A 27,999-nucleotide genomic window follows, 5' to 3' on the forward strand; every position below is an offset into this window, starting at 1 on the left:
CCTATCCCTTTTCCTCTCATTCATCGCTGATCATTAATCACAGCAGCCTCTTTCCCCAAGGGACCTGCCTCCACAGACCCAGACCTGCCCCTGCAGCTGCCAGGGGAAGTCCCAGGGGCAGGCACCGAACAAGGGCAAACCAAATTAGCAGTTGTAAGGTAACACCCCCAATAACCTTAGCCTGATCATTAACCCCAGCTGCATGGAGGGCATCAGCAGCTCAGGGTCCCTCCCCAGGCCAGCGGGATGCTTCTGGCAGGGAAAGCGGCCTCTTCCCTAGCCTCCCGTCTTCTGCTCTTGATAGAAACCAGTTCAGAAACACAACAGTTTGGGATCTAAACAGCTATTAACACTTATCGCTGCCTGTCCCACGAGGCAATCCGAATCCAAAGTACAGCTATAACACATGTGTATCTGTTCACAACACCTCATTGGAGGAATTAAAGAGTGACAATGATACTGTACTTGGGACACAATGACAACTGCTTCCATCTAGCCAAACACGACCGAGGCCAAGGCTGGTCCAACCTACTAAATGGTGCTAGAGCGTCAGGCTGGGCATAGTACCAAACATTACAGTGGAGCCCCTCTACATGGCCCCTAGACATCTTTGCATTTGCAGGCCTGGCGACCTTTCCAAGCTTCTCTCCACCATCCTCCTATTTCATTTCAGGCTGCTTCTTGTTCTTTGCCCACACTGCCTGCACAAGCTATTTTGCAGGAGGAAGGGTCATCTCTCATAAGCCATCTGCATCATAACCTAACGCCAGACAGGGTGAACCACCTCTGCAAGGCAAACCTTGCACCTCTGTGTTGTACTTGGACACATCTGTTTTGCTGGTGCCTGTCTTTTGCCCAAGTCAACCACTGCTGTCACCTGAAGGGGAAGGGTGACAGTGCTATAATCTGGATACCTCACACATTCCCTCCGAGACCTTTGCAGTGCTTGCATCCAAGCAGGCCTGCTGGGTAGGAGGCTTGAATGAGGGCAGCTGGACAGGAGCCCTACAAGCCAGCGAGGCCTCTGCATACTGGCCACCAAATCTGCATCCGAAGCTGCTAACAAATGAGGTGAAGGAAATGTCTGGAACAGGGACCAGGTCTGGTCATGGTTTGAGTCCTGACTCCAGAGCAGCTGGTACCGCCTTGCAGGCGATGCACAGCTCAGCTATCCCAACCATTCTCCTGAGCTGAAACTTACTCCAGTGTGGGCCAAGCTTGCCAAATTCCTGAAGTCTGGTAAAGTTACAGGTGAGTGGAGGACCCTCTGCCCACATCCCCACACCCCCCCAAAGCAGACTTTATGAACCCACGGTGAAAGTGGAGGCGGAGTCAAGAAAGCCCAAAAGTGGTTTGCAGTGATTCACCACAACAGACACCCTCCCACCCCCAAACTCATAGGCCCCAAGACCCCAATAGCACAACATCTAGAGCACAAGTGCTCCTCAGCTCTCGCTGTGCTGTGAGCTCCCCTCATAACACCGGTGCCCCTTCCTACTTTGCTTGCAGAGCTGGGCAGGCTCTCTTCCAGCTGGATGCCATCCAGAGCCTCCACCAAGGTCCAGAGAAGGGAGTAGGAGGTGCTCCAAGGGGTGGGAGCAGAGACATGGAAGCCAAGGGTTAGGGTGGCAGTGGAAGAACCCAGTACCTTTGGTTGCTGGAGTGAGAGGTACCATGGCGTTTCTATTGCTACAGCTTTGGAGATTTTCCCATCTGCCTTCCCACCACCTGCTGAGGCGACTACAAGGGAGAAGAGGTTTGCAAGGGTCACTCTTGGGCCAGAGCAGATGGAAAGGACCTGCTGCAAGTGTTTTACTAGAGATGGCCAGACAGCTGCAACATGCCCCTCAGCCCTGCTGACGGCTCATGGATCATCCAGCACACAGAGAGTACCAGGACCGCAGGAGCTGGCTCACAACTCCACACGCTGCGTTGGAGGCTTGCATGCAATGACCAAGGGTCTGCAGCTGGGCAAAGGAGAGAATTAACAAGCTGCTGAAGTCCTTCATCAGACGCCTGAACAAACAGATGCTGCCAGGAGCTGGTCTCCCCCCTCCTGGGACCATGTTTCTGGTCAGAGAGGGTTTTCACAGCTCTCCCCGAAGGGGAGAACCAGCAGCACCTTTGCTACACAAAGCTCTGGGGCCTCTTCCTCCCCCTGCACCTTTGAACCAGCTCCAGACTTCTCAGCCCTGCAGGCCTCCAACCTGGACTGCTGCACACCTAATTAACTCCCTTGTTCATTTATGGTCTCTTGTCACTAAAGCACGTAATTGGTGCACAGAAGCAGCAGGTTCTTATGTGTATTCACATGGACCTGACTGCTCCTTTGGTGTACTGGGGAAGCCCTCAGCCCCTGCTGCAGCCAGCTGCTCCAGGATCACCTACAGAGAATGCTGCCTCCTTGTTTCCAGCAAGCTCCCCCAGTACCTCTCTGGCCATCACAGACATCAGGGTCTTCTAAGGGCATAACTCCTTTGAATTCAAGCAAGAAAGTTTGTCTGAACCACAGACTGCACCCTAACCACATCTGTCTCCCTTCGTGACACTGAGACACCCCATGGGGTGTCTCCTCACTCCCTTTTGTTTGTATGTTTGCACGCATGGTTTCTTCCCCCATTGGTACTCGCTCAGGTTTGCACACAGTCAGAGGGATGTACGAACATCACCCCACTGTTCTTTTATCCACCTTCCCTCCATGTTTCCTCTTAACCCCGGCAGCACAAGAATGGAGAACAGCGGAGAGTGGCAGGGTCCTTTCACAGGGGAAAACCCAGGCAGGAGGATCCCAGAGCTTCAAGACCAAATAAGCTCTTCAGGGTTTGGAAACCTCCCTTGCCTTTGTGCCTTGGCCTTCCAGGGTTGGGGGAAGGGATCCCAATGAACATGTTTGTGCTGCTCTTCTTAATAGGGTGTTGTGTAACACAGAGGGAAGTGACTACACCGGGGACCCCAGCTGAGAACAGAGATTTTAATCCTGATGCCCAGGGAAAACTTGGAAAAAATACCTACATCTGTTCTGTTGCATTAGGCTCATGGCTCGGAGGCTGACAGCTGACCCTGGCTGCTCATGATGCCAAGGTACGGCCCCTGCCAAACAGTGCCAGGGTAAATTACCATGACTGATTAGAAAGGCAAAAGGCAGCCAGAGAAAACTGAGGAGGGAGCTCTCCCTGTGAAGGTTTCTAATGAAGGGAGAAGGCCAAGCCAGAGCGCACCAGAGCACTTTGTCTTTTCCACTGCCACATGGGCAAACTGAGTGATAGTGGAAGAAAACAGGGCAGGGGATGAGATGCAGGGAGAGGGATGAAGGTGAGAAGGCAGAAAAGAAACCAAAGCTGCATCCACCTCTCCATGGGGCTCACCAAAGATGGACTTTGGGATACAACCCTTCTCTTCCTCCTCTGAATCTGTGCTATGCTGAGGCCACAGAGGGGAGAAAGGTGCTCTTGTATCTACAAGCAAGGTTCATGTTTGAAAAGGGCATAGGGCAGATGTTGGCAGGGCAGAGCAGCACACACTCCCTGCCATGAGCCTGCCAGCTCTAGGACATGTAAGAACACAGATATGGGGCTCCCTGGCCCAGCACTACAACACAGTTCCCTTCCAGGCTCAGGCTTTGTCATCACCTCACATCCATCCAACAGCTCAGAGTACAAAGGAAATAAGCTATCCAGGGAACAAAATAACACTACCAAAATTTGGCTAATAGCAGACACCTAGAAGTTCTGGAAGCTCATGAAAGATTTCTACTATATTTGGCAGGGCTCTATACCCAGTGGTACACCCATGGGGAACATGGTAGGTGCTGCACTGGAACCACAGGGCACAAGGGAGAGCCCCTTCTCTGTGCACCTCTTACAGGCCCAGCAGGATGCTGAGGGTGGCCTTCTCCTAAATGGGAGAGGGCTTCCAGAAAAGCTGTTAACACCCAGTTCTGTGAAGGATCTGTCTGTTTCCTATTCTAGTGTTAAATTAGCTCAGCCCTAATTAGCATGACATCTATGACAGGATTAAAGCAGATTCAGCATTCCTCTTCCTGCCTAGGGCCACCAGCTGCCAAACACTCCTCCAGGTCAGCATCCTGCTCAGGACAGTGGCTAGCTTCAAGAGAAGCAGCAAGCAAGCTCCTTTCTAACTCTGTCTGTCAGAGGCAGGATTTGGCCTTGAAGCAGGAAGGTTTGTTTGCTTTAAATCTTATTTAACCATGGATGTTTTCATTATTCACATCCATGTCACACTCTTATGTACCCTTAGGAGGACAAGGAGAAAAGCTCTTGCTTTCCTCAGTCCATCTGCAGAGCAGACAGCTTTGATTAGCCACGTGCCTGTTGCCTTTCAATCCCAGCTGCCTGTCACTTTGACCTTATTCAACTAGACAAAGGGATCAGGAGGAGCTGTGTGTTTCCTCAGCACCCTTCAGCCTCTTATAAACTTCTACTTCAACACCACAAACTCATCAGATTCTGATCCTCTATCTGTCTCCATAGGCGACCTCATCACACAGCCCTGAAACTCCAGCACGGAACCAAGCACTTCAGTAGTGGGAGTCCTTCTGAGAAATGCCTTCTGATCCATGAGCATTTCTGCACTAGAATCTAAAGATGCCTTTTGGGTTCACCACCACTAGCCCCATGACTCTTTACCACCACCCTCCCCTCTGCTGTCAGTGTTTGACCTGATGCCCTCCTCTCTGCTCCCTACACTGCTGCGTAGCAGATCTGTCAAGGTCAGTCTTAGGCCTGAGCTGGCTCAGCAGCATCAAGTGCATTACACCTCACTAATGTGTTTGGTATGTGGCTCCTCTGAAATCCTGCCACTTTGCACTTAAATCGCAGCTCTACCATGCTCAGGAATAGGAACCAGAGGGGCTGAGGGACAGTAAAGCCAGCTCCTAGAAAGACATTCCCAGGGCACCTTTCAAAGATACTTCCAATAGGCTACTGACACTGTCAACTGCCACCTCTACTCAAAAACAACCTGATGAAGACAGTGCCCAAGGCAGGCATCACCTATGCAGGGACCACTTCAGGACAATTGCCCCCTAAGGGTGGCATCATGGTCCTTTTGCCCTCTTGTCCCTGGAACCGCTGCACTGCTCCAGTCACCTACTGCAACTCATCCAAACTCATGCCAATTTCCATCCCTCCAGGATCTATGGAAAGGCCAGTGGTGTCTGCAGTTAATAAAAGGAGTCCATTTTGTTATAATAAGCATTAAAGACAGAACATCAGTTCCCTCTGCATATCAGCTCAATTCTGCTTTCTTGGTCCATACTTTAAAACTCCCTCTTCTCTCACAGACCGATGTCTAATCTGTGGCTCAAAGCCTAAGGGAACATATTTAATCTGGTTAGTGTTAATGCTGTTGTTTGCTCATATTAAACACATATTCTGTCCTCAGTCTCCCGAGAAAGAGTGCTGCAGGTTAATCATACATTTGTAAATCCAACTTCCTCTCATGCATTTTAAATGTGTTGCCTGTTGGAAAACAAAAGGGCAAGCAGGAGCAGCACAACAGGGACTTGTGCAGAACCAGGGTATGCTCCCTAGATGCTCACTTCTCGTATGCCCCGGTTTGGGAATTATAAGCACAGGAAGGGAATCTGCCAGCCAACTCGTCTGCTAGACTAAGGGGCCTGCTGAACGAAACAAATAAGGCAGCCCAACACGCAGACATCAGTGACCCAAACTGCAGGGTTTCCAGAGAGGCACTCTTAAACCTGAGCAGCTCGACTATAGGCCCCCCTCTCGTGGCCAACCAGTCGCAGTCACCGTTCGTCAGCATAACAGAGCTGCCGCAACGCTGCCCGCCCCTACACCCGGAGCATCCCGGAGCATCCCGGAGCCCGGGCAACACGGCTCTGCTCCGAGGACTGACGGATCGCACGGCTTCAGCCACGGAGCTGTCTATGAGCAAGGCAGACCTGGGTACCAGGGCAGATGCCATGAAAGTCTTCTAAAAAGGAAAAGATTCATTGCAAAGAAAGATTTTTACAAGGGCAGGTGGTGATAGGACAAGGGGGAATGACTTTAAACAGTGGAACACGTTGCCTTGAGAAGCTGTGGATACCCCATCCCTGGCAGTGTTTAAGGCCAGGTTGGACAGGGCTTGGAGCAACCTGGTCTGCTGGAAGGTGTCCCTGCTTGTGGCAGGGGGCTGGAACTAGATAGGTCCCTTTAAGGTCCCTTCTAACCCAAACCATTCTATGATCCATTATTACCAGAACAGCCAGCATTTGCTGAGTCCCTCCAACTTGACAGCCTTATGGCTATCAACAACTAGGCCCTCAATTTTAATAGCAATACTGTGTAACACTAAGACCCCCCCCATCTTGAAACAGGGCCCCATTGTGCAAGGAGCTATACAACATCCAGACACAGAGAGACTGTCTGCTCTTTGGAATGGGAATGAGATTAAGAGAAAGGACAGAAGATGAACAGGAAGGGAGCGAGCAGAAGGAAACAAGGCAATACTGATCAGCCTAAGAGATCGCAGTTGGCAAGATGCTCTTAATGGGTGAGGAAACAGTGCAAAGACAATAGTTCAGTGTCTTACTAGAAGATACCTAGGTGACATTCTTGTACTGTAAACCTTAGTTTCAGCAATGACTACAATCACTACCAGTCTATTTTGTGTTGTTCCCTGTATAAAAGGGCCTAGGAGAGGCAAGGCTGCATACTGCTGCTGACTGCCCTAGTCACAGACAAGGAAAAGGGCTGCCAGTTTTCCCTCAGTAGGAGCCTGAGTCTGTTCCACACCAGTAATAAAGGCCTCTGCAAATTTGAGCTAGCCTCTACACAGCAAACAGCTTCTCCAGACAAATGCGAAACCCTGGAGTTGGTTTCATCATCTTCCAAGAGGACTGCAGAGAACTGTAGAGAACTGTATTTCCTTGTGCTTCTTCATCCCCTGCTGTAAGCAGCACTATCTCATCTTGAGGCAACCTCACACTTCAGCTACTGAAGCACAAGGCAGCCCTAAGTAGCTGCTCCTTCTATGACAAGTTGGAGATTTCTAAAGATTACTCAGAAAACTGCATGAGTTTACAGGCCTTCAGAATTATGTCAACACAAATCCTAAAATGAAGGGGTGGGTATGGGCCAACACACTTCTTGCAGCTTATCAGAGAATTGCCTCTAGAGGGAGATGGATTTGGTTTTGGCCACTGCAGTCACTCCCCCCAAAACCATCCGAACTCACTCTGGCTTTCGTGTGCCTCAGAGAGCACTCTGGAGCAGCCTTAGGCCAATTCCAGTTCTCCATCCCTCTTATGGTGCAAGAGCCCTGCTTCCTTCATCTGAATTCACTGCAGCTTTATACACACGCTGAGGGGCTTGGCTGTCAGCCTCACTCCCCACTTCCAACCCCGTGTGCAATTGCCCACGCCTCAACACACTTTGTAGCACGCCATCCCTGCAGAAGGGTAGCTGGAAAAGACTGATCAGGAATTTTGGGTGAACTTCAGCTACAGCTGTTTTGTTTTACTGCAAAAAAAAAAAACTTATAGCAAATTATATCTAAAAATGAACACATTCATGCAGTAACACCTCCCTCCTACAATCAAGTTTCATGCTCTGGAGAGCAGAGATTAGGGATTCTCACGCATTCAACGAAATAAAATAAAAACCAAAAACAAACAAGGAAAGACTTTAAGAGGAAGATTCTAAAGTCTCAGATTCTAAATCATACAGCTGATGCCAAGACAGGCTGATATTCTGATGGACTTTGCTGTTTCCCGTGTTTTCCTTTTATAGTTCCCATAATCACATGTTCAAACTCTTTCTGCTGTCGTGTGCCAGGTCAGTCAGACACACGATGGTAGCAGAACAGCCAAAACTATGCAAAATATAATCATTCTCTATGGGAACCAGGAGTTACAGCTTGGTTCAACTCAGCCTTAACACTATGAAAGCAAGAACTCTTACCCAAATCAAGCATCATTTCCCCATTTTCTCATTCAGGTATCTGAAGAAATTCCTTTGCAGCAGTTCTACAGGTGAGGCAAACAAAAAGCTGAATGCACAAAAATCCAGTTTCCCAAGCAGCACATCTTGGCACATCTCACATCAAGTGGCCACGTGTGGCAACAAGAATCCCAAGACATCACTGCTGCTGGAGACACAAGCTGGGGCATGTAGGATTTCAGCATGAAGCATACAGGCACGATTTCTCTCCCAGCCCTAAGTCCATGCCAGATGCCATGATAAATAGAGGCTGTGAAGTCAGCAACAGACCACTGTCCCCACTCCCTCTCCAAGACATCACAAGACACTGGTGATCAGGACGCACAATGTGGGCAGCCAGATGGTATCATGCATCCTGCAAAGAGAAGCAGAAACTTTAGAACCTACTTCATGCTAAAGCAATCCAGCATGCTGATCTCTCTCCTTCACACCCAAACAGATAGTTTCTGAAAACTCCAGCCTCAACTTGGCCCCCTTCCCATGAGTAATACTGGTTATGGCATGTGAGGACATGTCCACATGGTTTGCTGTATCATTTTGCTCATGCCATGTTTGCGAAGTTGCCCACCTTTTAGTGCCCTGACCCCAACTCAGGCAGCTTTACTCACAACCTCTTCTATTTCCAGGGGGCAACAAAACCTGTTTCTGGATTTCTCTTAACGCTCAACACTGCCTTATCAAACCTGTATCTTCTCCAAACCCAGCATAAGGCAGCTCTTTGGTCCATAGGAGCTCCTAAATAATACCATCATCCAGCACAACACTACAGAGGCCATCCCTGAGACTCGCATGCACGGCTCACTTTATTTAGTTAGTGCTCATGGATTAAAAGCCAAAAATCAAGGCTAGATGCTAGTTTCATAATGTGCAAGAACATCTGCCTAGTTGTATGGTGGAATATATGCAGCCAGGTAATGCTATGCTGGCTGAAGATGGGCTAAATCTTTTCTCTACAGGCAGCAATGCTAATAGGCTGACTCATGTTGCAGAATTTTCTCAGCTTTTAAAGTTGATTTTAATCCTTAAGCTAAAATGAATCAATCCATCCAAGGAAATCCCGTGATAAACTGAATGCTTTTTGTCAGAGCTGGAAATAGTGGAAGCTCAGAGAATCACAGAAATTGGACATTGCCTCTGAAGGCAACAAGCTGACAACTTGTTCATGACCGTTTTTGTTAGTGGACAGTTACAGGTACACGGTTTCACCAAACATACTGAAAGCATTTTGTATAACTTAAAAAGGTGCAAAGGATTCAAATGCCCCCCTCTTCTCCTGGCCTCATCTAACCTTCTTGACAGCAAGATGAAGCACAAGCAGTATAAAGCAGCCCAGAGTCAGGTAATACATAGTAAGACGACAAACACAAAAGAGTCCTTAAAATACTTTCCAGCATTACCAGCTGCTCCAGCCTACTGCAGAGTCCTGCATGTCCCCAGAAGCTTCTGAACCCAGAAATCCTGGATTCAGTCAGTCATCCTGAGAGGCTGCAGGTGGAGAACCATCCTCTCCCCCACGCTTCAGACCTCAGCAAGACACCCGAAGAGTCCCCTCACCCATGGGCAGCACTCACCAGTTTGATTCCCTCTGTACAGCCCCAGAAGAATGCCAAGCTGAGAAGGCAGCATTTTTAAAATATTTTATTTATTATACAAACTATTTACAAAATCAGCTACTGCAACCACAGGCTTCCAAATTTTGGCTGAACTCTGCCAGAAACTCATCAGAAGGAACTAGGATTTGACCTGTATCATCCACAGCTCCTGGTTTCTAAAAACATGCAACATGGCCTGCAAGTGCAGGGTGAAAGCCAGGCCCTCTGCACCTCAAAGCAGCTTCAGGAAACATGGAACTTCTCTGAGATGATACCAGGATCCTAAAGATTTCTGCAGAAGGGCCTCCAAGTGGGAATAAGTAAAGGATAAAAATAAAAGTAACGAGCCTCTGCCAGAAGTAACATACAGCATAAGTGACCAAAGCACATCCCCATTAACTAGTGTTAAGGGCAGCATAAAAAGTGACCTTACTGGGAAAGGGTATAAAGTTAGAGACAAGTTTAGAAACACCTTGATGGATCTCAGGAACACAGGACTGGCTAGAGCCCTGTGGAAACCTGTGGGATGGGTTTAGTTGACTAACAGCACCCATCACACTTCTGGCTGCACTTCTGTTAAGAAAGATCTTGACATCTGCACAGCTGCTGGGAAGCATGGGGTGCTGGCTGCAATGCAATGAGAAGTATTTAGAAGCTCCTTCCAGTAGACAAAGACTGCCCAGTGTCCAGCTACTTCATCCTCAGAATAAAAATGTCCAGCTCAAGAGAAGAAGGGAGAAGATTCCTGAGGAAGGTGTCACTGGCAGAGTTGGCCCATAGCTACAAGGCTGGAAACATCCTCACCAAGTGAGACTGCAACATGGGAACAGCACCAAGCTATGCCTCCCAATAGACAGGAATTAAGCTGAACACCAGCGCTTCCTCTCAAGTCCCTGGAGAAAGGGGTAAAGTGGTGGCATAAAGAACATAAGAGCTGTGGAAGCAACCTGCAGTGTAAATATAATGGTACCAAACTCTCCACCCAAAGGTCAGGACCTTGCAGAATGGAGCCTGCACTAAAAATGGGAGAACAGCCACTACTAAAGTGATCTGTCAGAGCACAACAGTGGCAACTCTGAAGCTGGAAGGCTCCCAGCACCTTGGTGCCAGTGAGGGAATGAATTCACAAGGCAAAGAAATCCCCCTGAGTAGTCTCAATATTCAGCCGGCTGCTTTTTGGCACCAAAATGGCTTATTTTTTTCTGTATGGAAATAACGTAGCCCAAGAATGGCCAAGATGCTGCCTTAAAAACATTTTCTAGATGTACAACATTTACCCCGAATTCCCAGTCAATTCAACTAAGCTATACTGGAAAAGCACACACAATTGTCTTAAAATATCCATACTGGGCAGAAGTCTATCTGGATCAGCTTGAAGACAGCAGAAATGGACTGAAGAGGATGATGTGATTTTTTAATCTAATATGGTGTTCTAAAATTAGCTCAGGGATGCCAGTCTGAGACTCCATTCTGGAAGAAATCCACCAATTCCATAATCAAGTGAAAACTTATGAATTGCAGGTACTAGCAATGCAGGTTTCTCACACTTTGACTCTTGGATGCCTTTGACTCCTGACCTGAGCTGTCTAAAGGACTGATGAGAACTTGAATTTTACTTCAGTGAAAAACTTGAGGATCTTGAATTTTACTTCAATGAAGAACTCATCAAGATTCCCAGATTCCCCTTTCCTTTACTTCCCTGTGAAGGGCTGAAGGGACTGCCAGCAACAACACACCCCAATGAAAAGCTTGCTTCTACATGCTGGTCTGCCCCCTCCTCTCCTCACAAGCCAGACAGTGGTGAGTGCAGTCTGTTGAGTGACCACTTGAGTGACGTTCTAGTTAATAATGTGCTGGAAAGCCAGCAGCACTGAACAGAACAGAAGGAAAAGAGAGCTAAAGAAAGAAAGTAGGAAAACCAGGAGGACAGAAAACCAGCTGCTCTCCAGGCACCAGCACCCCTCTGGAAACTCTGCCTGAAATGCAGTAGAGAAGTCTCAGGCTGCTGCATGATAGAGGTAGAAGCCAAGACCCTGTGGGATGATGGCGTGGAGGTACCATGTTTTTCCCAGTACCACCATCCCAAGAACAAACACAAGCCCAGTGCACACTGTAGCTGCTTACCAACCTATCACTGTTAGCACATAACATACATACCCTGAAGGTGAATGTGGGATAGGCATTGGTGCTCAGCATTAAGGAATCACACTCATGCCCATACTCTCTCTCCTGAGGAAGGGAAAAGAAGGCAAGGGCATAGGACAGCTTCCTGTGCAACATCAACTGTCAGAAACATTCAATGGAGGAGAAACTCCTCTTCCAGTTCATTTGCAGAGGCTCATTACCAGCCACTGCTGGAGGATGCTTCTGCTGCTAGACCCTGGTGGAGGTAGTACAGGATCACTGTCAGGGCCAGCACTTGTGCTCCAATGAGATTGTTCTCCCCTTTGGGTTACTCCCTTCAGTGGATACTGTCCACTTTTCTCTGTGGCACAGGTGACAGCAGCATCCAGAGCAAGAAGAACCAGAAACCCTTCTGTGTCAGGTACTGAAAGGATGGACAACCTTATACTCTTCATGAGTCAGAGTTAGATGAGCTATTGGGGAGCATCACTGGGGGAGTTGAGCCAAGACACGGGAAGTTACTAAGGCTTCCCATGAGCCACGTTTCCAGCAGAGCTCCATGCTGGTCTTTCCTCTTCCTCCCAGAGAGCTACAATAAAGGCAACTCAGCAGATATCCTGCACCTCATTGTAACTTCTGCTTATGAACTTCATCTTTTCAGAGAGGGATGGGCTTACACGGTGCATGGAAATGAAGTGCAATATCTCCTTGATGAATGCACCATAGTCAATTGCTGTTTCACATTGAACCAAAGGGAGAATGAGGGAAAAGGAAAAGATGAGCTCTTGATGACATATTTGGGATATGGAAAGGCCACATGACATCTTCTGGATGATGAATTCCTTTACACGGAGTCTTTGCTCTGCCTCCGTTGCCCATGTGGAGGGAAGGAGAACAAGCATAGGACTGAACCTGGGTCTTGCCATGAAGAGCCAGGAGGTTAAGTGGCCGCCTGAAAAGGGGAAATCACAGCATGCCGAAGCCCTCACAACCCTCGCTGATAGCTAGCTGCAGCATCTTGTGCACTTCTTCATAGGAGTCATAAGTAGGGAGGCACAGCTGGTTAAAACTGGAAAACAAGAGAAAAATTCCATTCAGACTGAGAGGACCATCCCCATCAGCTGCTTTATATGGGTTGACATAAGCATCCTACACATTACATGTTATATACTGCTGGCCAACCAAAACTAAAGCTGGTGTCATTCCCAAAACCACAATGCGGAAAGTCCTACCACCCCAGGACACTTGCCAAGTGTGGGCTGTTGGCAAAGTACTGTGAGTTGGAGCCGCAATGATCTGGAAAGATGGACAGAGTGCAGCAAACCCTCCTGGAGGCAGCTGGGAGGAACCAGTTGTGAACTGCAAGAGCCTAGCCAGCTCTTCCTGTGTGAAACTGGAGACCACGGTCCAAAACCACCTCATGACCTGTTAGGAAACAGGAAAAGCAAAGCCAGGTCTGCCAAGTGAATCAAATAAGCATCTAAGGAAGATGCAAGATGATCAGTCACTTGCCCTTGTAAGCAAGTTACTCATAGTAAAAATTCTTTTGTTTTACCTGGGTGACACATAAAGGCAAGTATTAGAATTTCTTATCAGTTAAGAGATGTCTACTACCTCCCACCACTTCCTTCCCTTAAAGCAGAAGGGCTTCTCCCCACAGAGATTTTATTTTTAGAAGTTCCTGCATAGGTTATGAGGTAAGTTTACAATGCAGAAGCTCATTTGCTTCTTACACTATGCTAATCTTTTGCTTTTCCACAACATCTGGTACTTTTGCAGGAAGGTGGAACCATCCGTGTTTACAGCTAGAAGCTTGTACTCCAAATCTATCTTCATCTTGGGTGTTTTGGCAGCTTCCGTTATTTTTTTTTAAATGAAGCTGCTAACATTCCCATACCCTTCCCTGTGGGAAAGGCAGGGAGGGATAGGGAAAATTCAAGGTATAAATTTAGGCTACAACATTTACCACAGCACTGAATCCCAAACACTCCACATAGGCTGCAATCATGATCTTCAAGAATCCTTTTGAGATAAGTATCTCACCATGAACATCTTCAGCAGCAATAATTCCCACTGATTCCTCCTGATTCCCTGGCTGAACTGTTCTTAATCAGAGCTTTGCTGGATTTTCTTAGAAAGACCACTGCTGCTGAGTTTTACCTGCTGGTAACTGATTAAGCATCATCTCTAGTCAGCCAGGCTGAAGGATGTCTCTAGGGTTAAACATTACAAAATAATGTATGCAGTCCTACTCCTCAATTTTCCAGTTCATCCTCTAGAAGCCTGATTTCCAACCAAGAAATCTGTTCCCAATTTAAGCTGTCCTCTGTTGTAGTTTGAAGAACTGGCTTCAGCAAGCAGGAGGGAGAAATCCTTTCATTTACCTTCTCACGGAAGTGCCAAGATCCTCCTACCACCACAGCATGTGCCTTGAAGTCACAGACACTGATATCTCCAGTACCACACATAAGCAACTGAAAGGCAAGAGACTGCGGTCAAAGTCAGGAGCCGGGAAACAAGGCAACAGCTACTGTGCAAATTACAAGTGTTTAAAAGGCTTTATTCCTGGTCCATTTGTCAGAGAGGAGGGGAAGGGTATTGATGCTTAGGGAGCCAATAATTACCTCAAGCTCATTCTCATCAAAAATAGCCAGGAGATTCTCAGGAACTAACTCATTAAGACCTGGAAGAGAAGAGGAGACAGCAAGTGCTATGCTCTGGGACATAAAGGCAGAATGAGGTGGGGAGCAGACATGATGTTACCTTTCAGGAAGTGATCCACCTCCTCTCTAACCTGGTTGGCCAGCCTGTACTGCGCAAGCAGATTTAAATACAAGATTTTGTTTTCATTGGTCACTGCTATTTGAGCCCCTCCTGTCACCAGTTCCACCACCTGAAAACAGGAGAACACTCGGTGTGAATGTGACTAACAGCATTCCCCAAACCTGATCTCTCAACCAAGCAAGGAGCTAGTGGCAAGAGTCTGCCTTCTCTGCTACAGGCAGAAGGCGTTAAATTGTCCCACCTCCAGGTACTGCCTCCCTCACCTTCTCCAGCTGTCCTGTTTTGCTATACTTCTCTTCAGCAAAGACCAGATCCATCTCACTCACATCATTGTTCAGTATGAAACAAACTTTGGATTTATAGAATTCTGGGTCATCTGTTTCAAAATACTGTGTGAAAGAAAAAGACATGGAGGAGCCAAAAAAAAAAAAGCCTAACAACAAAACATACACTGTTAACCAGGACTCTGGATCTGCTTCTACTACACCAATGTTGAACCTCTCCCCAGACCAAGGCTGAGAGGTTTCACCTTGTAATGCATACGAAGTCCTATGATCTGAGCCAGGAAGGATCGGGTGAAGCGAGCTCGAACCAGCTGTTTGTAGGCACCTCCCAGAGATGATTCATAAAGACACTTTCCTACTAGGCGGCCTGCAAATTCATACACTTTGAGCCGTAAATATGTGGGACGGCCTGGGTTTGGATGTACCTGGGAAGAAACAGCAAAATGAAATACCCAACTACCAGACAAGACTAGCACAAATAGCAAGTATGGGACCAGCTTGAGTCACTGCAGCTCTCACAGGCTGTGCCAGAAGCTTTATCCTTAAAGACAAGCTTTGGGGATACTACACTAGAAATAAAATGCCTGAGCCTACTTAGGAAGAATTAAATAAATAAATGTTTCACACACACAGGCCAGAAGCTGCATGAAAGCATAAATGGATTCTGAAATATTCAGAGCCAACAAAACCTCTAGACACTCTGATGCCACCTCCTTTCACCCAGAAACCCAGCCTTCCCTCTGTATCTTTGATACTTCAGTGGTGTCCTGGGTTCAGCAATAGCAGTCATTTTTCTCCTTCTTAGTAGCTGGTGCAGCGCTGTGGTTTTGACTTTCAGCCTGGGAACAGTGCTGATAACACCAATGTTTTTAGCTGTTGCTCAGTAATTTTTAGTCTGACCAAGGACTTTCTGAGTCTCATGCTCTGCCAGGGAGGAGGGGAAGCCGGGAGGAAGCAGAGACAGGACACCTGACCCAAACTAGCCAAAGAGGTATTCCATACCACAGCATGTCATGCCCAGTATATAAACTGGGGGAGTTGCCCAGAAGGGCGAGATCACTGCTCAGTCGGGCTGGGTATCAGTCAGTGGATGGTGAGTGGTTGTATTCTCTTCCCTTGTTATTTCCTTTATCATTATTATTATTGGTGGTAGCAGTAGTGATTTGTGTTATACCTTAGTTACTGGACTGCTCTTACCTCAACCCATAGGAGTTACATTCTTTTGATTCTTCTCCCCATCCCTCTGGGAGTGGGGGGGAGGAAGTGGGGGGGGGGGGTGGTCAGGGAGTGAGCAAGTGGCTGATTGGACTTAAACCACAACAAGTGGGTTATCATCATGAAGCAAAGCTTCAAGAAAGGCACTGGAAGTGACTGTGCAGGCAAGCTAATGAATGGGTAAGGTTGCACACCACTTAATAGCTGCATCATTATGTAACCATCAGCATGTCAATGCACACATTTCTGTGTGTTTCACATAGGAACTGTAGACTCACCAAGGCCTGGTTGTTATCACTGAAGCGGGTAAAGAGTTGATTGGTGGTATCAAATAATGCCTTGCAGATGAGTTCAAACCACTCTCTGCGTGGACCTCCCCAGTCCAGAGCTATGAGATAAAACAAGCTTGGTCATCCATGGGTCATCAATTCAAGAGTTTCATGCATGCTGCCGAGTATTACCCAAGATGACCGCTTATCACAGCAAACAGCTCCACAGAAAAAAGGAGTAGATGGGGACTCCAGACCTCTAGGTTTTGCTCCCAAATCTAGTCCTAATATTTTTTATTTGGGCATTAGGTCCTTATGTAAAGTAGGGAGAGAATAGCACCAAAAGGGCAATTCATTAACATCTGTGAGAAAGTGAAAGGGCTGGAAAGTCTCAAAGGATAGACATACTATAAGAAACCAGAATTTCAGGCTAAAACTACTCCACCATCACTTCCTCCTCAAATATATTCACAGGATAACTCACCTTCTTCATCCTGAAAAATCACCTCGAAGTTTTTGCTCCAGTCAGAAACAGAAAAATTTCGTGTTGCTTTAAAAGACTGAAAAAGATAAAATAGCATCAGCCATTACTGCTTAGAACCCCACAACCAATATGCAATCCTGCGCATGTGGATGGGCAATTTAAGCAACACAAACCCAAGAAACAGTCTAGTACTCTAAAGTATAAAAATGAGAATTAGGAACTCCTAAGGTCTAATTCTTTGTCCAAAGCTACAGAAGCCAATTCCTCATTTTCTATCATGAGAGACACATTATCCACATAAATGCAGCTCATCTTAAAACCAGTGTGAGGTCTGAGCACAGCACAGATGTATCCCTCTCAATGCTGCAGTACAGTATTAAAATGCCTGTGGGAAGGAGCAATTTCTGTAAAGCACTCACAGCCCACGAGTTAGAGTTAAAAAAGAAACATTTCAGAAAGCATTGGAAAATAGCTTGAAGGGTTCAGTGCGTTCATACTTAAAGTCACAATGCAAAAAAGTAACAAAATATTTCAAGTGTCTCCAACTTCCTGTGTCCCGATTCTGGATTCCAGTTAAATAAAGTTACAAAAGCTACACAGCAGTCCTCAGTCACACAGGTAGCTTTGGCTTAGCTTATCTTCAAATAGGTTAGAACATCACAGAAGCTACACCTCTGGGCTAAACACACTGGTCACATACATTTGTGCCAGTCAACCTCGAACACTAAATCTTACATTTATTATTATGGCACCTTAATTTACTTTGTCTTATGAGGGTGTACATCAGTGCTCATGACAGTGCAGAAATTTCCAAAATAGAAATACTATTTATGAGTGAAGTAATTTTGTAGCAAGCTATTAACTGAAACATAATCTCATAAACACTGCAAGCTCATGTATGCAGAAAATACTCCAAAAACACAGATTTACTGAGTGTAAATCAAGGGAAATCACTCCTGCTTTCCCCAGAAATGTTCTTTTCCATCTTTATAACATTCCTGTTGTTAGACACATGCGGAAACAATAAGTCAGGATAACTGCCTGCCCTGTGCAGACAGTATTTAGAATGTCAGTTAAGAACTGTATTATATGAATGTCTCTTTCTTAAGTTTGATTTTGAAGACACATCAGCTCAGGTCAGCACTGGTGAAGACTTAGCTCAAATAGACTTCACAGAATATTTTTTCATCACACTGAAACCACTGTTAGAAGCCTGTCAATGCAAGAGTTTCATGCATCCAGCTCAGTAACACCTGGTTTGACAGCTTATCTCACTGAATGGCTCTGTACCAGAAAAACAGCAGTTAAAGACTCACAAGCTTTAGGTTCTGCTCCCAAATCTGGTCCAGGTAGAGAGTGTCACACTGGGCGTCAGGTTCCAATATAAAGTGGAGACAGAACAGCACTAGCAGATTTCCTGCTTTTTCAGGCTGTGCATGCATTTACCCTAGACATCTCTCAGGTCTCGATTTACTCTCTGATGAGGTCCTTAAAAAAATTATCGGAGCTGAAGTTTCCAGTTACTTAAGAGATTGATCCAATCTTACTGGCTGCAGAGCAGGAACACAGCATCCCACGCAAGAACAAACCTGAACACAGACGAGCTACCGGTAGATTTTTCTTTTCGCTTTTTCCCCATCTCAAGCTGTCTATTGGCATCCGCCTTGAAACTGAAGGACTTATCATTTCTACGTGGTTGTCCTAGCACATACCAGCTTGAATTTCTTTAGGCACTGAGCAGAAGAAAAAGGATGGAGGAAGCACTGGGCTTCAGCAAAGTGACTGTTAAACTCACCGACTCCAGCAGACAATGACGGCTGACCTTCAGTGTGACCTTTGAGTGAGGTCTTTTCATATGCACCTGGCGTAGCTCCCGCTGAAAGAAGTTCACTTTGTCCTGGAAGGTCTCTGAGCCTCCTGAGAATATTGACAATCTGGGTCAGGCCTAAGCTGTCAACACCATCTAAAAAGGCATTCCTAAGACTAACTGCACAGGTCGGGTTTACAGCCCAAGGTTGAGTTTATTGCAGCAAGATTTAGAGACACAACTCTAAAGGCAGTCTGCAGTTAGTCTTGGTAGACATTCAGATACTCACAGGTGTGCTTTCAAAGAGCCTGACAGAAAAGCCAAACTGAAAAGGAACAGCTGGCACGATGAAATAAATTCACTGGAAACACCAATCAGAACAGAACATGAGACTCCAGGAATCAGAATCTCAGAGGTCATTCAGGGCTGGCATTTCTCTCCAGGAAAACTAGCAGGCTCAAGTGTTAACTTCCTGGCTACCGTACCCACTTCACCAGCCCTTTACCTATGTTTTTATGCAGAGAGCGAATGAAAGTGGCTGCCAAGATGTTCCTCTCCTTGCAGCTCAGCTCCACAGGAGGTTGGATCCCATCATCCACCACCAGTGTCAGTAATTTGTGCACAGGGTCAGGGCCAAGGTATGAAAACTGGCAGCAAAAAGATGCAAGAAAGGGTAAACCCATCGTGCAGAAGGCATAGTATATTCAATAGACAGGGCAACACCACCTGCATTCCAAGACTTTCTCTGCTCACCCATGCAGATGCAGTTAACAGGAACACTATTTCAAGCATTCAGACTCTACTTAGGAGGCTCCTTCAAATTTCACACCCTAACCCAGGGGCTTCAGTGGACACAATCACAGCATTTTAGCAAGGTTATGAGGAAAATAAGATAAATGCAAAAGGAATCAAGATTTTTGCCTAGCAGAGGCAGAAGGGAGTGATAAAACTGGCTCCTATTCAGAAATATCAGAATTCATGCACTGAGAGGGAATTCCAGAGTTGAATTTTACACAACAAAGTATTGCTCTGTGGGTGGAAACCCTTCTCTCCGAAAGGAAAAATCAGTCTATCATTCACAAGGACCACAAGCTAACAACATGGAGATGCAATGACAGCTACATGGGAAGAGGCTCACCTTTGTGCCAGGACATACTCTAAAGGTGAAAAGGCGCCATGGAATGATCTTCAGGTAAAATTCTTTCACTGATAATTGCTGAGTAACCACAAAGAGAAGGAGATGTTAAAAGTGACGCATCTGCTAAGGGCTGACCGTGGAACACGAGGCGCAAGACAGATCCATAAAGCCAGAACTCCCTGAGCCCAAGGGACAGGTTTCTGCAACATTTGGTGATACCTTCTTCTGGTTCAATACATAAACACCTTTACAGAACTGTAAGGAACTTATCTGTAAGGCTTGATATTTATTACACATGTGGGATCCCTGCATGACACAGATTTTACAACAGTGTTCAGCAGAACATCACCAGTCTAACTGGAAGGTAATGTTTAAACACACTTGAGAGGCTGAATTCAGGACAAGATTATAATGCATTGACAAAAAGGTTTTGGAAAAAAGCACACTAACAGGACTATTGCTACTACTCCCTAATTATCACAACCATTTCAAACAGCTTTTAAAAAGCAATTGCTAAACCCATGAGATCTGCAGAAATTTCTTCTCAGTGTACTTCTGCCAGAACAAATAACTAGGAACTGTGGCTCTGTTGCCTTCTGGAGAGCAAGCCAAGATGAAATTTTAGCATCTTTAGACAGAACACAAAACCATTTCCTGCACAAGCCTGTTCTAGCTGCAATGACTGGAAAAAAAAAGAAAACAGCATTTCTCCAGAAACAAAGCAAATATGAACATCAACCCCTTGAAAAAAATAACAACATAGTAACAGTCATCTACTGTGCACAGAGATGCTCTAGGCATATATTAGAGATATCCAGGGATTCAACTACAAAAGCACCAAAAGCACCAGAATCACATTAACAACTTTGGCACCTAAAAGGAACTTGCAACAGTTCTGGTGATCTCCTTTACTACGTAGTACAAGACAAAAGAGTATAGAAGTCCAGAGCGATTACCTGTATATTCAAAGGATGCTGAGCTCATGAGGACCCAGCACTCATTCCCAAAGTTAGTTCTTAGAGCTGCATGCAGCAGAGATTTACAAATCTTTAGCAACACCCTCTATCCTGTAACTGTTTCACAGCCCTCTTTTTCTCTTTAGAGAGCAGTTCCTGGATTAGTTTTTTTCTTTGATATTGCTGCATTTTCAGAATGTTTTCAGATCAACAGATTAAAAAAGTGAATTTAAATTTATTCATAGATTTAGTGGAATTTACTTTCTAGTTTCTCTGAATGCTCATAGGCAATAAGTTCTGTCAACATATTCTCACTGTAAGAGAAACCTCAGTTTCTCTTGACTTGCTTGAATCCTGCTTCTCTGCTTATACATTTACCCTTTGTCCCCGACCACACGTTTTTTTCCTTTTATTTCCCTGAAACAGTCAAGAAACAGGACAAAGACATAAAATCTGAGACTCTCCAAGTTCCAATCTACAGATATCAAAAACTGAGAAAGGGAATGCCAGGTCTGACCTGACCAGAGCAAAGGAAATATCCATTCAACAATCAGCAACACAATTCCCAGTAGGCTTTGGATCAGACCTAGAAAGACACATGGAGCCCTAAAACATCAAGGAGCATTTGAACATCATTCTCAGTCACGAGCTCAATGTTTGCTGTCTAGCCTTAGGCAAACCTTTTTTAACCGAATCTGAGGCACCTAAATCTGGAGCTAAGATACAGGGCACAAAGAAGCTCTTCAGTTACAGTATACTTTAAACATGCACTCAAGAGTGGCAACTTTGTGATCTCTACCTTAGGTGACACATAGCAGTACACTTTTTTAGGTTTCTTCACTTTCTCAGGCGTTTGGCTGTCAGCGGAAGAATCTTCATCTTCATCCTCAGTTGCAGTAGAAGGACGGCGCTGGGAGGAACTCACGTGCATTGGTGGAAGTTGCCACTGAGTGTTGGTATAACTAGGAGCATCATAAAGGTAGGCTTCAAAGTAAATACTGACACCTGAGGTGGACACATTGCGTTCTACAATGTTCTTTTCATTCTCTGAGAGAAATAGATGTAAAAGAGTTGTGTAAATCTTAATAGAGACCAAAATCAAAAAATAAAGAATCCACAGACCACCACTAACTTAATTTCAAAGAAAAGACAACACACCCATAGGAAAACATGGTCAAGAGAAACTCTTAACCCTGGAGTGGGATGAATACATTTAAGACAGCAGTTTTAACTATCCTGGCTTCTTACAGTGACTGGTTGAAGAAAAACAGAAAAAGGCATACAGAGCCCCTCTCTCAGAGCAGCAGCCTGAAGGCATGAATAGCCACATGACAGCCACACTGCAGACTGGCTCACTCCTGAAGAAACCAGGAATTATAAAATTGCAGAAAAAGAAAGCATGTAAGTTACATGTTCTTCATCCACATGGCTTAACATACAATACATGACTGACTCACTTTTGTTATGGCTCAGATGTCAACTACTAGCAAGCGATAAATATTGCCTGATTTCTGAGGTAAACCTCCCGAGATAAGGGAAAACACACACATGCTTTTATCTGCTAATGGAACAGAGTATCAGCCTTAGAGAGCTCCCTTGTCAGCAGAAATTAATTTACCTTAACATTTTTATACAAAGAGGCATTCGTTGATCAATTAAGCAAGGGTAGCCTGCAGAGAAGCCACACTGAAGTCTGCTACATGAGTGCAGCAAAAGCATCTTGTAAGAGGAGATGTAGAGAATGAATCTTGACTCACCACTTAGAACAATGATGTCAAAATCGCCATTACTTATGGGCTGGTTCTGGTAGGAGATGCAGGCGTGGAAACACCCTCTACAGTGCAAGGTGAGTCGGAAGAACACTTCACAAGTCTGCCGATTGGACACCACAGACTTCTCAAACACAACATCAGAGCTCTCGTCTTCTTGAGGACCCAGCTAAACAGGAAACAAATTAACAAAGGGGTCTCTCTAGCTCATCTGAAGCCAAGTAGCAAGGGATGAGGTTGCACCCACCTCATGGATGGAAAGGCTGTAATTGTGCTCATCTACCAAGGACACAGAATTGTTGGTGGGATTGTCATACTCATCTCTGGGAGCTATATGCAGAGTATGCTGCTGCCCACAGGTCAGGACCAGAGTGGAAAAATGGCAGACAATTTTGGTTTTGGAGGGAACCACCATCCCTGAAGCAGACAACAACAGTTTAGAGGCAAATTCCAAGGTGAAACTAAAAAGAGCAAAGGAAAAGCAACTAGGGGTACAATACCCTTGAAAACTGATCAAATCTAGACACATTCTATGCCACTTATTTGAAATACAGAGTATTTGACCACTGAAATACACAGGTTTGCCTTGAGTCAAAAACGTAATACTGATAAAGCAAACACACTTACTAGCTCTCTAACACAGTTTTTTTCCACCGTTCTAACCCTCAGCTCAAGAATTTGCTTCCCACTGCACATACAAAAGACACAAGCAGGCTGACATCCCAGGAAACCTGCATATTCAGCCTATCAGACAAACTAGTGTGTAGAGTACCTGAGTGAAACCCAAGCTTCCTCTTTCTGAAGGGGCATCTTAGCAAGCTTTGCATCTATTCACAATGCAATGGAATAGAGGTGCTTTCGGTGAACATGTACATGAAATATAAAATATGCCAACTGCGTAAGAAAATGTTTTCAAAGAAGCATATAATCAAAGGTACCAACTGCTCCAGGAGCTTAAAGAAACAGAGTAAAGTATTCAAAACAGGAAGAGTCATATCATGATAGCATTTCCAATTCAGATACAAGTAACTCAATACTTTCACAAAAGGCATTCTCTGAATAGCAGATGGACCATGAAAGAGTTACTACAAAACAGAGAACATGACAAGTGGTTAGGGAGTTTAAGCAGCACTAATGACTTATTCAGTAAGGCATTTACTATTTTGCCATGTGCTAGTAGTTGCAAGTATTTAGTCATGGGTCTATTGTTGGGATCTACACATGGCAAGAGGAAAATGATGATGGGTAACCCTTTCCCTGTCACATACCTATTTTAGCCTGAAACACATTCACCTAACTGCCTCCAACACCTCCAAATCTACTTTCAATCATTAGAGGGCCACTTCAACCTTACCTGGCTGGAACACCTTGTAGTAGGGGCTGTAGGCCACATTCAAGCCACCAAGTTTTACAGCGATCTCATATCTCCCAGCCCTGCGCACAGTGAAGGCCACTTTCACCACATTGGAATTAGGCTCCTGAAGAACTTCCTGGGTTACAGGAATATCAATTGCTAGCTCCACATGGCAGATGTGAACTCGCAGCCCGACAGGCCGGTGAGCAGGGAAGGGTTGCCCATTTTTATAGAATAACTGCGTGGGAAATGGAGAAGTCCAGGTCAGTAAAAGTATGCAGTGCACAGAGCAAGAGAAAGCAAACTGCCTTTGGGAAACAAGGGCAAGAACCCCAGCCCAGAAAAAGAAGGAAAAAAAAAACCAAAACAGCCAGCTGTGTCATACAGGCTGTGTTCTCTGAAGCGAACAGGGCACAAGCGGGCACTGAACAGTCTCATTCTCTTTTGTGCTGGGGTTCAAACAAGGGCTCTGAAAAGAACATGCCTCTAGGCATTTCTTTTCTGCATATTAGCGCAACATCAGAGCAGAAACCAACAGATTCTACTACTGAAAGGAAAAAAGCAAAGCCACATCCTTTCAGAGAAACAAGCAAATCTTGTCCATTTCAGCTCTGAAAAAGCTCTCACTGATTTCTTAAAAGAAAACGTCTGGAGAAGATGCTGACCTAAGGAGCTGACCCAGTCTGTACTGATAAGAAACATCAGCAGGAAAACAAAGCGTTAGACAAAATCAGAGGCAGCTCAACCACCAAAATTATCTACTAGACAACTTCAGAAGGTAATATACCTAGACCAGTTATGACCTTAGAAGGAAAGAATTACACCTCCAAACTCATGTGCATGGCTCTTCAAGAGCCATCAGTTTGTGGGCCAGATCCTCCCTGCCATCAGCAGTCAGCCTGCAGTCAGCTAAAGGGTACTATTATTGCCTATTTTAAATAAGGGAGAGTGTGGGGCCTGAAGTAGCACATATCTTGACTGTCAGCAGAAGACACCAGTCTATGCAACAGCTACTGTTGATGAATAAAGGGCTAAGCAAATGAGAGACAAACATGAAGTGTAAGGGCATGTTGCTGGAGCTGCCATGGGTAAGACTCAGTAAGGTGAAGAGAATAAATTTAAACAGCAGGAACAGAACATGTTCCTTTCCCCTCAGCTCTTTTGCAGTGCCTGCCCTGGAGTTAGAACTCCTCACTCACTCTCTTGAGAAGGATGGCTTTGGCAAGCTAGTTGAACCTTTCTTCTATTTTTGAAACCCTTCTAGGTGGGGTAGAAAGGTGGACACATGAGCCCAGCAAAATGTATTCAAACTTTCTCCACATAGCTTCAAACTCTCAGTGTTCAGGCCCCTCACCCATCTTATGTATGCTTGTCCCGTTCCCCTAGACTTAGCCTTTTGGGATTGGAAGGAAATGAAAATTCTTGGCAGGCTTTTCCAGGTCAGACACAATAACACTCAATTTTGGAGGAATATGGAGCAGCCATGAAGCTTTACAGCTCTTGGGTTGGTAAAATGCCCATTCCCACGCTTCCAACTTCAGCTGCACAACCGAAAGACTGCACCAAGTCTGCTGAAGACAAGGCTCAGCCCACTCACTTCCCAGTAAAGGAAGCAGTAGATAGGACAGACCTGGTCTCCTGTGACTCTTCAGAAGATTCTAAAGAGAGGGAGATAAGATTTTAAGGAGTGCAGAACTCAGATACACACTTACAGAGCTCATTTATAGGGGGCAGAAGACAAACAGATAGCTTTCCTACTCCTAGGTTACATCCAGCTTGGGCCAAACAAAAACATTTGAAAAGCCCATCCCTAACTCAGACCTTTGTTACTGTACCCAAAGCTGCAAGGAAACAGAAATATTCCCTTACATGCACTCGGAAGGCCATGCTATGGCCCACCTCGTAGGGGTCCTTCCAATCCCAGGAGATTTTGCAGGACCGGGGATCCAGGTAGTTGCCTCGCACGTAGTCATAAATAGTTCGCTCCCCTCGGCGTTCCCGGTCCTCATGCTGAAGGAAGCTGACTATACGTGCGGCAAGCTCAAAGAGGAACTTAATGGTGAAGAAGAAAGCTACCACAAACACTGTGATCCCACCTGCAGCAAGGAAAGAACAGAGGGCGGTTGCAGCAGCATGGCTGAGTCAGGCACCCAAATCCCTTCTGCATCAGCCCAAGATGCTTTTTATTAATGACAATCTACTCAACTGCAAATTAGGTGTTTAAGGCAGAAGCTATTATGCGAACATTTATGGTTTGTGTTATGTTACAAGTAAGGTTAGAGTAACATCCCTTAAAACTCTGCACATTACTGCAAACAGAGGATATAAGTAAAGGTCATACACAGTCTCAGGTATGGCTAGCAGATGCCTCAGCAGAAGCATATAATTCTCTCCTTTGGTTACCTAGTTTGGAAACTAGTTGCAATTTAGAACTAGAGGTTCCTTCAAGGAAACAGTCATATAACCACACAGCCCCTGCACATCACATTAAGGCTGGACTAAGAAGCATCATGGAGGCAACAATCCTGCACTAGTTCTCTACAGAAAAAGTAAGGGGATGGCTTAAGAATGACATCAGTGGAAGGACTTCAGGAACGAGAATGGTGGAGAGGCAAATTCTTCCAGGTGGAGGGCAGAGTGCAGGATGACAGTAACTTCATGTTTGTTATGTAGACTCTGAACATAAAAGCAGAGGCTTTCAAGAAACCTTTCTAATGCCTATGGAGAAGTCAACAAATACAGTGGCAGCCTTTCCTTCACTTACCAATAATGTAAAACATCAGGTCCCTTCGGTGAGACACACAGCCGAGGATCACAGCTGCATCTAGAACACAAAATAGGCCAAGTCCAGTCCAACGACTCTTCCTCACACATGCTGGCCTAAATTTAATTTATGATTCCTCAAACAAATACTTATTGATCATCTATCTTCCTTTCCAAGGACATCCCTAAAGCATTATTCCATAAGACCATGAAATATGCAAACAACACGGCATGCTACAATGAACGGTTCTTCGTCCATCACAGATTCCCCCTCAGATCAGGAGCTATCAGTAGGACAACGTTATCCTCAGAAAACAGTGAGAATGGGCTCTGGGTACTGCAAGACAGAGCTACTTTTTGCAGAATTACCAACTTGAGCAGCAGTGGCCAAAAGTCACTCATTCAAAATCTAACACCTACTTGTTTCTGCAAATCACAGTTAACTTCTAGTCTGCCATGAAAGCACAGTACAGAGCCACCACTAAAATGGACAGAAGCTGACCCTCAACCAGCAACCTCAGAATAGGAAGCTATGGAATAAAATGATTGCAGACAAAATCATCCCCATTTGTTCAAAACAAACTCCTTCTAGGGCAGAATCCATTTTTTGCCCTGTAACTCCACTACGGAAAGTATGAATGCAACTGGAAAACAGTCCATCTGTATTCTCCTACTCACTTCTGCAAAGTGGAGCCTCACCACTGAAACTGGCTGATCAACACACAAGCTAAAACCTTGGTTTTGTATGCTATTAATGTTGCAGCAATTTTTAGAGACATCGATCTAGAATCAAGTTCTCAGTGAGAAGGCTGCTAAATAAACATGTAGTAAACAGACCGCACCCAGAACAACAACATGCTGTCTGGCTGATAAGACACAGATAGCAGCAAGGAACGTGTGTGACAATTAGACAGCCTGGCATACACTAATGCACACAATATAGCTCGCCATGTCACCATTCAGTTAGTAAGAAGCTACATTGTGCATTCAAGCTGCTTTTTCTTTTTTTTTTTAAACAAACACAAAAGGGAAGTTATTTGTCAGTCATCTCAACAGCAGCAGCAACAGACATCAGCATGCAGAAAGCTCAAATGAGATATTTCCCCCCAGCAATAGCCATGACTTCCCAGACCAGCAAACCCCGTTTGCTGGCCTCCATAGATATTCCATCCTGCAAACAAAGAGCAACCACATACCTTTACACAAGTACCCATGTTCTAAAAGCCAAAAGTGGAGGACCCATTCTTCAGCATCCTTCCTCCTTGTGCCCAACACTGGGGCAAACATCAGCAAGAAATGGCCATAGGGAAGATTGTCATAGAAAGAGAAACTCCTGGAACTTGCATCACAGATCACTGCTGAAAGGTGGGGACCTGAGCACAGCAATTTCTTCCTCTTTGTGGAAAAGTGTTGCCCTGCAATGCTGCTCCCTGTAGGCTGTTGTTTGCTAGCTTCCCTTGAAAAGGAAAAAAAGGGGAGAGAAAAGTTAGATT

The 27,999-nt window shown here is 45.5% G+C and overlaps 1 protein-coding gene across 4 annotated transcripts; it reads right to left on the bottom strand.

The window, feature by feature from the left end:
• Positions 1–7,634: 7,634 nt before the first annotated feature.
• AREL1 (apoptosis resistant E3 ubiquitin protein ligase 1) lies at positions 7,635–27,982 on the bottom strand. Of its 4 annotated transcripts, XR_009745141.1 has the most exons (20): positions 27,703–27,982; positions 26,508–26,567; positions 25,613–25,839; positions 23,744–23,981; positions 22,637–22,806; positions 22,378–22,558; positions 21,420–21,667; positions 19,665–19,742; positions 19,032–19,173; positions 18,515–18,636; positions 16,720–16,795; positions 16,245–16,354; positions 14,997–15,176; positions 14,731–14,856; positions 14,447–14,576; positions 14,308–14,366; positions 14,068–14,157; positions 12,933–13,108; positions 11,717–12,752; positions 7,635–8,322 (listed from the first exon to the last, which is right to left on the bottom strand). XR_009745141.1 is itself a non-coding variant. In XM_061463594.1 (19 exons), exons 1-19 carry the CDS (start codon positions 27,791–27,793, stop codon positions 12,650–12,652), a joined length of 2,577 nt encoding a protein of 858 aa, XP_061319578.1. In that variant the 5' UTR covers positions 27,794–27,982; the 3' UTR covers positions 11,187–12,649. The 4 variants fall into 4 exon arrangements, 3 of the variants coding, with proteins under 3 accessions (XP_061319578.1, XP_061319577.1, XP_061319579.1); XM_061463594.1 differs by lacking the exon at positions 7,635–8,322 and having other exon boundaries at positions 11,187–12,752; positions 25,643–25,839; XM_061463593.1 differs by lacking the exon at positions 7,635–8,322 and having other exon boundaries at positions 11,187–12,752.
• Positions 27,983–27,999: the final 17 nt, after the last annotated feature.

This window comes from Pezoporus flaviventris, unplaced genomic scaffold, assembly GCF_033815535.1.
Source record: "Pezoporus flaviventris isolate CSIRO_AGI_PZ_B2104156 unplaced genomic scaffold, CSIRO_AGI_Pfla_v1 ptg000036l, whole genome shotgun sequence".
NCBI classification, from domain to species: Eukaryota; Metazoa; Chordata; class Aves; order Psittaciformes; family Psittacidae; genus Pezoporus; species Pezoporus flaviventris.

What these genes read in the sequence shown, in the direction of transcription:
- AREL1 (XM_061463593.1), bottom strand. Translation starts at nt 27,793, where the DNA reads ATGTTTGCCCCAGTGTTGGGCACAAGGAGGAAGGATGCTGAAGAATGG. An exon ending in GCATGGCCTTCCGAGTGCAT is followed by an intron (nt 23,982 to 25,612) that starts GTAAGGGAATAT and finishes TTTCCCACGCAG; the next exon opens with TTATTCTATAAAAATGGGCA. An exon ending in ACTGCTATGTGTCACCTAAG is followed by an intron (nt 19,743 to 21,419) that starts GTAGAGATCACA and finishes GTGGTTACTCAG; the next exon opens with CAATTATCAGTGAAAGAATT.